This window comes from Primulina tabacum, chromosome 8, assembly GCF_025594145.1.
Source record: "Primulina tabacum isolate GXHZ01 chromosome 8, ASM2559414v2, whole genome shotgun sequence".
Lineage (NCBI taxonomy): Eukaryota > Viridiplantae > Streptophyta > Magnoliopsida > Lamiales > Gesneriaceae > Primulina > Primulina tabacum.
The window spans coordinates 2,015,683-2,027,959 of record NC_134557.1 but is presented as its reverse complement, the minus strand read 5'-3'; the positions used below and the strand labels follow the sequence as shown (position 1 = coordinate 2,027,959).

The following is a 12,277-nucleotide window of genomic DNA, read 5'->3' as shown; positions in this document are numbered from 1 at the left end:
TTGATTTGTCTGCAATTTGAGGCTGAAATTTTGAGATGGAAGCTATGTCCAACTTTATCAGTGAATCTAATTTCTTATTTAAAAAGATCCATTCCTCAAACATGAATCTAGGTACAAAATCCCATTCCCAACTGCTCAACATATGAAGTAAATAAGTCAGCAAATCTTATTAACATGCCTGGAAAAGATATCCACACTTCTGAAACAAATGCTATATATTAAAAAAAATCAAGAAACAACACAATTTCAACCTTGGACAAGACTCAACTTCTGTCTGCTTCTTAAAATGCCAACATAACTGCATGATATTTCATCCAAACTCGATACTATAGGACGATAATCCGGTAAGCCTATAACTTGTGAATGAATCTATTAAACACGTGCAATGCTTCTGAATGAAATCCAGTAACTTCAGATGATGCAAACGTATAGGGAAACAATAAATAAAGAAGACTTGTAGGTTACAAGATGGAGCATGCACATCCGCCATTCTTCTTGGAGTTATCACGCAGCTTATCTGTAACAAGAGCACCTTCAATATTAGTCAATAGTATGTCTATAGAATATCGTACAAGGGCCTGAAATTTCCAATAAATAGCATGAGTTTCTAGGGTTCAAATGTATCGAATCCACGGTAAAGATGCGAGAAATTCATATCGTCCAATCCAAATCTAACAGTGCCTCACATTTCCACGCTCGAACTCTTATATGTGCCAGCTTGTCTCAACTCTTTAGTCTGTCGTATGAGAGTGGTTGACTACAGTTCGGCTTTCGGCCATATATGGATCGCACAAGATATTTTGACCCACATAAATGTCAAAACAGTCATATATTACACGTTCCTGTTACTCAAGCTTGGCAGCCAATCAGCAACAATCAACTAGAGGAACTTGTTTCATAAAAAAAATTATATGCCCAAAGCACACTGTCATAAAAAATAATCATGCAAGATAGCGCTTAAAGCAAAATCACAAGCAAAGTCTCGAGAGGTTGGACTTATGTTTTGATGTCGACAACTCAAAATAAATAAACATTATCAAATCATGAATGCATGATCCTTCTTTTCCAAGGTGAATGCTTTTACACATGCATGATAGAATAATAAGATTTGAAATTTTACAACAAAAATGTGAGTGTTTATTATTACCACTATTTTTGTCTGGAAGAGGAGGTCGCACAACAACATGCATGGTGATGACACCTCCGGGAACTTCACTAATTGGAACTCGCGATTCACCAAGTGTTTTATTATTTTCCAGTATTTTCCCCGCATTAATGAGCTTTATGTCGTTTATGGATTTGGGTCCGTTTTCTTTATCTGCATTTCAAATGTAAGTATGATACATCATCACAAAGAAATAGAGATCACAACAAATCCAACACTAAATTTAGAATAAGAAAGAAACTAATAACATATTGAACTAGTGAAAAAACATTTACTATCACTTCCCACTACCACCTTTCAACTTCTCCTTCCCAGAAATGGAAGGAAGTGAGCTCAAATAGAAGTAATTTGATGCTTTAAATGGACATCAAAATGGCTTTTGTGGTGAGAAGGAAAACAGAGAGAAGACAAGGCAAAGTGTAAGGAAGATTCCACATTTAAAAAAAACTGTCAAAATAAACAAATTCTAGGCCTACAAGCATTGATATTCAAGGGTGAATACCCCACACCAGAAAGGATTTGTTGAGCGATACTCCAAGGAGTCTTCATTTAATTTGAAGAGAGATTTCAGGTCTTAAAATCTTTTTCATATGAAGTGCTGTTTTGCAATTAAGTAATGTCATAAATTATTCTAATGTTTAAGTATCCCTCTATCCTATGGGGTTATCACTCATTCACATTCAGTGCTGGCACTGATACTCAAAAGAGGAAAAACTGAGATTAATATATGATGTCCTTGAGAGGTTTTTAAAAAATAAGGAATCGATAAAAGATTTGATGATTGATGATTGACCGGCTTATGCTTTGATCTAAGATGCGAGATAACAAGGCGGTAGAAAGTTGTCTGACTGGAAAAGATCCAGACACCGACGGTGAGACCATATCAAAGCCTACTGATTGATGCGATCCTTGATAGAAGAACAATATAGGTGGAAAATGACAGGGAAAGGGATGTATCTTCATCAAGGCATGAAATTGAAACGGATAACTTTATCAGAAGTCCCATTTACCCATGGCAAAAATATTAGGATCTGCCATGAAATAAATGTTGTGTTCGAATGAGAAATTAATGGAATTTAAACCAAGAAGCTAATGCCTGTCACATATATCTATCCCCTTTAAAATAGCTCCCATGAGAACGGTCATTTTTTATATTTCTAGCTCCTTTAAAAAAGGATATTCAAAATCAAGAAACTGAATTGAGATAAATTGGATCTATACACTTGTAACTAAAAACAAAGGAAGACGAAAATATTTTCAGGATATATACGTAATACAGCTATTATAAAACGAAAAAATATTAAAAATTCCAGTCTGTATTGTCCCATGGGACATGCCAAAGTTTCAGTATCAAAAACTAAACTCCTTAGCTCCAGTTAATGAACAAATCTACTAGTGTCCACATGAAACATAGAACTGAAGACCAACTAAAATCACAAACAATCTAGAACTAGAACAAATTGCACAATAATCAACCTTATCTTCATAAAAAATAGCCAAAATATAAACATAAATTAAGAAAGACAACCTTTGGGCCATTGTGCGACAATCTTCTCCTTCAAGGATGCCACAGTTGCACATGAATTATATTTGCTTGGTCCAATGTCACTACCATCAGCTAGTCTGAATTTGAGGTCAACCAATTCATCCACAGCCATGTATCAAATCTTACAACCAAATATAACCTCAAAAATACTTGTAAGCCACAAACCAAATCAACCGTAGCGCCTCGCAAAACGCAGTTCAAGAAATTCAGACCACACCTAAAAAAACCCAGATCAGAACTTGTAGAATAGCCTATGAATCTTGCTCGGTCAATCAAAAAGTACAAACTTTCAACACTAATCAATTTTTCTTTCAGTCAGCTGCAAAAATAATCGAGTCCCCCGATCAAAACTGACTAAATTTTAGCAATAAAACAATCATATTGCTTGATTAGATTTGTGGAAATATTTTTTGACTCTACAAACTGCGTGGTGACATCAAAGACGAAATGAAATAATTTTTACCACTTTTTAGTTTTTTTCCTTTTTGGGCCTGAAGATTCTGAGAAAGAAATGGTAAACGCACGACTCAAAAGAAAAATCGAGCCCTCGTCAGATGAAAGGAGAAAGTTCTTGTTGGATGAACGGTTTTTTTTATTGGATGATGTGGAAATGATGAAATTGTTAAAAACCAAAGAGGATCCAATAATGGAAGAAGACCAAGTAAGATTCTACTCCAAGTGTTCACTGAACGTGTAAATAGTGTCGTTAATTCTTTTTCATACAGATTCAGGTAAATTATATATATATATATATATATATATTTGTATCTATCTTTAAGGTATGTTTTTTAATAAAAAAATCATAAAAACATATTTAGTAAATTTATATTGAGTAGATATCTTGTGAGACGGTTTCACGAATCTTTATCTATGAGACGGATTAATCCTACCGATATTTGCAATAAAAAGTAATACTTTAACATAAAAAGTAATATTTTTTCATGGATGACCTAAATAAGAGATCTGTCTCACAAAATACGACCCGTGAGACCGTCTCACACAAATTTTTGTCATTTATATTACATTGTATGTTAATAAGCATTAATATATGTATATATGTGTGTGTGTGATGAATTCAACAAATTCATGACTTCACCTAGAATTGTCAAAACGGGCATCAGGGCAGGACAACCAGCTCATAACCTGTCACAACACGTCATTTGGCGGGGCGGCGAAAACACGTCATTTGGGTGGATTGAGAGATCGTCAACCCACTAATTTTTAGTCATATTTAATGGGTTTGGACGTGTTGACCCTCAATCTACCATAAGACAACATTTGTCGAAGTTGAGTCGTAATTTGGACGGGACAAGAAATTGTCCCCCGACAAGAAAGGTGAGTCAACCCGATAAACATAATCTATTTTGACAACTCTAACTTCACCGTGTAGTTGATAAGACATAAATTTCAAATTTTGATTAAATTTGTAGATATCGTTTCAAATATTTGCTGGAATGAGATTTAAAAAAAAATATATATTAGTATTTGGAGGATTTTATTAAACTAATTGAAAGACTGTTTCAAAATTCGATTGTATTTTCTGGGAATTCAAATGATTTTTCGGGATTTTATCAAACGTATTTATCCCAAATATCGACACCAAACAAAAGCGTAATATCTTTAATGTGATCGGAATTAATTAATTAACTATCTATTCAAAGTTCAAACTTATATTATTTTATATACCAAATTACATATCAATCATTGTGTCGTGAATGAATGATTGACAAATCAAGATTCGTCTCTGTTCGGCCATAAATTGGTTGATTTCTTCTCCCGAAAATGGTGGTCAGAATGTCAAACGAGGGATACAAAATTATTCGATAAAAACTATATAACATGGAGCACGTACGTTACATGTTCAAACAATTCAAACATTATATCACTATAATGTATGATGTTTTTATTCTCGGTTTTTCTAGTTTGTATTGCTTTAAGATCATCTCCAACCTCAAAACTTTATTTTAAATCAACTCTATTTTAAAATATTGCATTTTCTGCACCAAATACAATATTCATCTTCAACTCATTACTTCAAATCTTACTCTAAAAAAAATATTCTCAGGAATATTCTTTTGTTTTATTTATTTAATTTTTTTCTTATTAAATATCAAATGTGTATTTTTTAAATTTAGTGATATAATTATAATTATAATTTATATTTGATATAATTAATATTATATTTTATTAATAATTGCGACCTATGTGTGTCGAGATCAGTGGGTCGAGCTCTTCACGAGCTCTTGTGAAGAGCTCGCCCCACTCTTTATTTTTATTTTTTTTTAATTTTAAAGTGAGTGAATCGAGCTCTTCACAAGAGCTCGACCCACTCTGCTTCTTTTTTTTTTTCAATTTTTTTCTTTTTTTTTCCAATTAAAAAAAAAAAAAGAAAACTCATCTGCGTCAAATTGGAGCAGAGGGAAATAGAGCTGAGCTTGAAGAAATCTCAAGACCGTTGAGGTTGGAGATGCCCTGATCAGTCTATCTAAAATTAAAATTTATCTTTTTAATTTGAATTTAATTATAATTTCATTAAGAATTTTCTTGATGGTTGTTCACCAAGACCGTGCAATGCCATTTACATTTGCTCCACCTGATAATTACATATGTAATATCAGTCTGTTAACCATCGGAGGTCGCGAGACACGAGCATAGGCCCCTATCTAAAATTCTAAATTGGTATAATATTCATTTCAAAATAAAAAAAAAATAGTATATAATTTTTTATTGGTTTTTTGCATTCACTTTCCCTGTATTTAATAAATTTAATATTTACCTCCCTTGGATTTATGATTTTTGCATTTGATAAATAAAGTAATTGTCAAATACAATAAATACAAAATGGTTTAATGCAAAAAACTAATTGTTTATATAGCTAGTGAATGATATTTATGATATCAATACAATTATCAAATATAATGCTTAAATAGTTAAATTCTTATACACTGTTGTTAATTAAATAATGAGTAGGCCTCTTGTGAGACGTTCTCACGAACTTTTATCTGTGAAACGGGTCAATCCTACCGATATTCACAATAAAAAGTAATACTCTTAGCATAAAAAATAATACTTTTTCATGGATGACCCAAATAAGATATCCGTCTCACAAAATACAACTCGTGAGACCGTCTCACACAAGTTTTTACCTTATATAATTTTAAATTACACTTGCTCATATTTTTTGTGTGAGTAAAACGATATTAGTGTGACCGAACTAGGTTAAGGGGTTCCATTTGCTATAACAAAATTTAACGATTTTACTATAATAAATATATTATCTTTGATATTCAGCAACAGTACTACGATGTAATTTATTTTACTTTAATTACATATAAACTATAGTGCTGCATGCATAATATTATGATTTTTTCAATAAAATATACTAGACAGGGTTTCCATTTCCCATCAATTCCTTGCATGAAATATGACTTGTTATTTAAAATTATATGTTGTGAGATTAATATTTTTTTATAGTGTATCTAATTTAATTTAACTGTGTCTTACTGTATAGTTATATGGAAATAATAATTGTTTAATGAAAATTAAAACACCAAATTATGAAAGAAGAAAAAAATATTGAATAAGGTATCAGAACAATTATTCAACTCAAGGGGAAAAAATCAAAAATTAAAAATCGAAAAATAAAAGAAAACAAAAATGATGCTCATGTAATTACAGCCTTAAACGCCGGCAGTGCAACCCTAAACCCACTGCAACTGTTACTCTTGAAGCACTCCGGTACCGCTTCTTCCACCGTCCGATCATCTCCTTTCTCGATCCCTTCATTACCACCGTCAATTCTGTCACCTGAACTTTCATCATCCACAACTTCTTCCTCTTCGCATCCTTTCTCAGCGAAAGGTGGTGGCTCGTCAGAAACGTCGTCGTCGAGCGGTACAAGATTCAGTACGAGTCGTCCATTGCACCGATGAACCTCGAAATATTCGCCTCGCTCGGGTTTCTCTTCTTTGATTATCAACCTCCCATCACTCGTACAATATTTCCTCATCACCCAAGCCGCGTGATGCATCGGCGGAGGGTACCCCTTCTCCGCCACTTCGCTCCTACGACGGATACATGACCCACCGCCGCACGTCTTTGGGCTTTCTACATCGGGTTTGAGATCGACGCAGCTCTCCAACCCAACGCAATCAAGAAAATCACCCATCCGGGCAGTTACGCATCAGGAAAAGAAGGGGTAAATTTTGAAAAAACGGGGAGAATTCAGTGGAATGGTCTTGTTTGTGCATGGAGGTTGGGTCCATTGATTCATATATATACAAGAAAAAATGGAGAAGAAAGAGTACAGATGTATTGTATTGAATACAGAGAGAGAGTGGCATTGACAGCTAATGGTATAGTAATATGCATCACCGGGAAATGGGTGATTTTTGGATTTGGTAATTGGGATAATATTTGAATTAATTTCGATTTGGAGTATATTAATATATGGGGAAATTTACTCGTTACAGAGCCAAGTAATTAGCATTAATTTTGTCAAAAAAATACGTTGTATTAATGGCATAGTTAGGTTCAGTGTACAGTGTGCACTACACATTAATTTCATCTTATTTGCTAATTATAATCCAAAAGAAATACACGCCTGGATTCTACATAATTTTTCTGTCTGGTATATATAATTTTTCTCGTCTCACGTAACAATTTTGTGAGACGAATATTTAACTCATGAAAAAAATTATTTTTTATGCCAAAAATATTACTTTCTATATTATGAGTCGGATAAACTCGTCTCATAAATATATACTTGTTAAACGGTCTGATAATATATCATCTCCACAATATTATGTTTTTTTTTCCGAGCATTACACACAAATGAGAAAATAATTTGTAACAAATATAGATTTTTTTTAAACTCTAGTAAATATATTGAAGATAAAATCAAATAATTAGTAAAATAATGTTTTACATTATATATGTACGTTTTGAATTAACACATGACAATGCAGAACACGGTTGGAATTTACACTTGTAGATAGATATTTGAGATCCACTTTTAATTTTAATTTTTTAATGAACTTTTAATTTTAATTTGAGTAATTTAAAATTAATTATTTCTAATTTCATTCATATTAGATGTTAACATGTGCATGTGACCATATCATTTTTATTTATAAAATAATGTACTTTTATTATAATTTCTTCCTATATATAATTATAATATTTTTTGTCAATGAACACCTGTTGTATAAGCATAGTACTCATTTATATAAAAATATACTTTTATTATAAATTTTAAAATATAAATTATATTAAGCATTAAAGTTTTATACTTTTTAGTCTGATAATTAGACAATGTCATGAATAGTTTGAGGTAATCCTTTTTCATGTGGACGAGGTTAAAGAATTAAATTTTGGGTTAATTGAAAAATATTTGTAATTTTACGGTAATAGGTCAAATTGTTAGATCAGAAAAGCGTTTAGAGAAGATGAATGAATTATTTTAAAAATTCTTGCAAAATATGAGCTACAACAGCTCGTTTTTGAAGTGTTAAAAATGAACCGAGTATCAAGATATTATTTTGAATTCGGTTGTAAACTAAGCGGAAGAAACTCAACATAACTCTTTAAAAATCGTTTAAATATTTTGTAAGACATTTGGAAAGAATGTAAGTTGAATATATATAAACGTTTTAGATTAAGCATTTTATCAAACACTTTGTACACAATATTTTGGTGTTTGAAAGAACACATAAAATGCTTTAACAATATCTACAAAAACTACAACAATAATTAAATACAATAAATAAAGATGTACGAATTTTTTTCATGGATATTCGGATATTAACAACTCCAACGTCACTCATTATTCCACTTAAGAAAAATTTCATTAGAAGACTTTGATTTTACAACTTTTAATAACATCACACTTCGACTTAAGGCCTATCTCTTTCTTAATCAAACTACAAGCATCCACTATGGCTCGGACTACAATTCATGCAACTCAAAACAAGCACATTTTTTAATGTCTATATGCAAAGATTCTTTATCAACTATTATATGAAACACATCTCTCTTTTGTTACATCTGTGTTATCCAACTCGGTTTTACGTCAAATATTTCGCCTAGATAACATCAAAACTAGTCAATCTGGCCTGAGATGTGACTTTTATCAATTTGCGTTCTGTTCAGCAATTTTGCTTTTTTGTCATTTCGATTAATGAACTATGAGATATCATTGAAATACTTCAACTAGCCATATTCCAACTTGACTAAATTATAGTTATATTTTCTCAAATCTTTCAATTTGAAATCTATCAACTATATAAATAATAAAATATGTTAGTACACAATAACAAGTTTAGTTATCATCAAAATCAAGATTACTAGCGTTTTAGCAACCCAACATAGAACAATTACCATAAAATCCTTGATGTTGGTGAAAATCGTGATACTTGATGGAAGATCAGATCTTAGTTGGTGATTGACTTGTCGAGAGATCGGGTCTTGTTTTGGGGCTTGGGTCGGACCGTCTGATCTGGAAATATAGAAAAAGAATGTTAGAAGGGACCATAATGTTAATCCAGCGTAGCCCTTTCGATGCTCAAATATGATAAAGAGTATTCTGTGTTTTCAATACGAGTGAATATATGAATGAATAAATAATCACCAGAACCTATTATTTATACGAAAAGAATCACTATGTGAGTAGAGCTTCGACTATAATCTTTGTAGAATTCTTAATATGTTGGAATCCTTCTTATGTTGGACTCCGGATTCTCAGAATTTTAGATAATGTTATATTAAATCTCTATGACCATTATCTCTGTGAATGACATATTGATATATCTGACTGAGAGCTCCTTTGAGGCATGAGCTTGTCTGCTGTGTAGTGAGCTTGTTCAAGTTTTTTATGGGAGCTCGGCTCGGGAGATCGGCAAACCTATTTTCAATCGCTATGACAATATGTATAGGGAGGTCGGCTATGACTTTCATTAGAGGTATGCAAAGTCCTTGAAGAATCGATAGTTACAGATATATGGGAAGTCAGCTGAGATGAGCTCTCGGATGACCTTCCAGCTAATATAGGTAAATGAGACTCAAAGGTGAGTCCCTAAATGACTTGATGGTTCTGTGGTGAATGGGATGACTTCCCAGTGAACCCTAGCCATTAGGATGATATCTCGAGGATACTATTGAGCATGATTTCTCCTGAGCTGTCGAGAGGTGAATCAAGTGTATTTCCTGGAGTATCAATCCTCATTATTTACGACAATAATATGGTATAACATTTACACAGATGGCAATAGAGAGAAAAATGATTAAGAAAATTAATGGACCCCAAACTTAAAATTTGTATATAAATTTAATAATATTTTTTTCGGTTATATATATAAATATATATACAATAAACTAAAACCATTTTTATATTTGAACTATTATTATCAAATGTATATATATAAATATATATACATTTGATAATAATAGTTCAAATATAAAAATGGTTTTAGTTTATATTTTGAAAAAATATAATATAATAATAAACTAAATGTACGAGTCAAAATATTTCTAATAGTCAATATATTAATTTGATAATAAAATCAACAGTTCATGGTATACTGAAAATAATTTAATTTTTTTATTTATCGATCTAAAAAAATAACATTAATTCGTGAAATATGAAGGTGATTTCCACTGGTGTCAGTTTAATCAATTTGATCCTTGTAAGTTGCAACCAATAGGATTATATCCGAAAGTGACTATGTACATACACTTTCGGACTCAATGACGAGTCGGGAATTTCTTTTACGTGCTATTAATTCTAAATTCATCCCAGATTGTGAATCCGAGATAGAGTTCAAGTACTTAAGATTAGATATGTTAAAACGAGCTATCTGGACGATCCGACCTGTTTTTTTTTTTTTTTTTTTTTTTATTTTTACGGGTTGAGAAATTACCGACCTTACACACTTATTTTATGTGGCGGAGTGTATGTTAACAACAATCAAAGCGAACACGGCCGAACAGAACAATTTTTTTTACAAACTATTAATTTGAAATTTTAATTCACGATCTAGCATGTTTAACATGTTGGAATATTATTAATCTCAAGAACCGTTAATTGTACAAATGCATTCTTCGATAGTAATATTTATTATCATTAGCAAAAAATTTTAGTGAAATACAAGAATATGTCCAATGGAATTCCTGATTACAATTAATTATCACAAATACGAAACATGCACTTATTGGATATTAATTCCATAATTTGAAAGTTGATACTCTGCGCCTACACCAAGAAAGTAGTTCTGAAGCTGGGAATCTACGGCCTTCCAAAATCAGCTTATACTCTGACATTTTATTTTTGAGAATTTTTAGATGCGTTTAAAAAGTGAAATTACAAAAATCGATACTCCGTTAATATTGTTAATATTAATGTATGCAGGTGATCGTCCGCACCCGTGTGTTCGTGTTACACTGGTACCATGCGATGCCGCTGATGTTTGCGCAGGAGTATGCAGCAGATTGTTTTCTGGAAATCTTATTGATATTTTTTTGTCGAGATTATACTTGTGATTGCGAGTATGAATGTTGACCACATGCATATTGATCTTGGATGCCTAAAAGTGGCTATATTTGTTACTTGAAAAGAAATATAATTTGAATTCATGAATTCCTTTTGTATATATACCCTATATAACTTGAACAAAGGTGGAATCATATTTGATATTTGTTGTTGAGGAAAAACTTGTGTGAGACGATCTCACGAGTCATATTTTGTAAGACAGATCTCTTATTTGGGTCATTCACGAAAAATTATTATTTTTTATGTAAAAGTATTACTTTTTATTGTGAATATCGGTAGGGTTGACCCGTCTCACAGATAAATATTCGTGAGATCGTCTCACTAGAGACCGACTGAAACATGCATCTAGGGCTCAAGTTTAAATTTGAATTCAAAAAAATATAAATTATAGATACATGACTAAAATTCAAGTTTATATGAATAGATATAGATATAATATCATAATATCATTTAAACTTGAAAATATCTATAAATATGAACAAAAATGTTAGTTTCAAATGTGATTAAGCATATCAAACTTGTAAATCCAATAGATCAATGTCACGGATACAGTGGATGAACATCATATCAAAATATATACATATATATATTCAATTATCCCCAAACTATTTTAATATATAAAATGGTGAGGGGATAACTGAATGAAAACTGTGATGACGACGAGGATAATAATTGTTTGAAAAAAATTTGAAAGATAAAAAGAACAAGATAGTGGCATTGCATTCACATTTGCCCGCATTAGAGTCCAGCTTCTGTACTATAATATATTACTCAATTGATCTTAATTATTTTAACCTTTAGATTTATGTCGAGAAAATAGTCAATTCGACTAATTTTTCAAATGCGATAAGTTGATGATTAGGTCATATCATTTTATATAAATATTTCAATAATAATAATATACTTAATATATATTGAGATCTAATAAAGATACGAAACTTATAAAATTATCAAAAGAATAAGATACGTAAAAAACAAACAGATATTTAATTTTTTAAAAAATAAGCTAAAACTAAAAGAG

General features: G+C 31.4%; 2 protein-coding genes across 3 annotated transcripts; both read right to left on the bottom strand.

Moving 5' to 3' along the window:
• Positions 1-143: 143 nt before the first annotated feature.
• On the bottom strand, positions 144-3,381 carry LOC142552824 (membrane-anchored ubiquitin-fold protein 3-like). 2 transcript variants are annotated; one of them, XM_075662669.1, is made up of 4 exons: positions 3,175-3,381; positions 2,694-2,928; positions 1,148-1,318; positions 144-517 (listed from the first exon to the last, which is right to left on the bottom strand). In XM_075662669.1, the coding sequence occupies exons 2-4, from the start codon at positions 2,821-2,823 to the stop codon at positions 462-464; spliced, it is 357 nt and encodes a 118-aa protein (XP_075518784.1). In that variant the 5' UTR covers positions 2,824-2,928; positions 3,175-3,381; the 3' UTR covers positions 144-461. The 2 variants fall into 2 exon arrangements, with proteins under 2 accessions (XP_075518784.1, XP_075518785.1); XM_075662670.1 differs by lacking the exon at positions 3,175-3,381 and having other exon boundaries at positions 2,694-3,166.
• Positions 3,382-6,271: 2,890 nt separating this feature from the next.
• LOC142554389 (uncharacterized) lies at positions 6,272-7,091 on the bottom strand. The gene has a single exon (XM_075665061.1). It carries the CDS (start codon positions 6,877-6,879, stop codon positions 6,376-6,378), a length of 504 nt encoding a protein of 167 aa, XP_075521176.1. The 5' UTR covers positions 6,880-7,091; the 3' UTR covers positions 6,272-6,375.
• Positions 7,092-12,277: the final 5,186 nt, after the last annotated feature.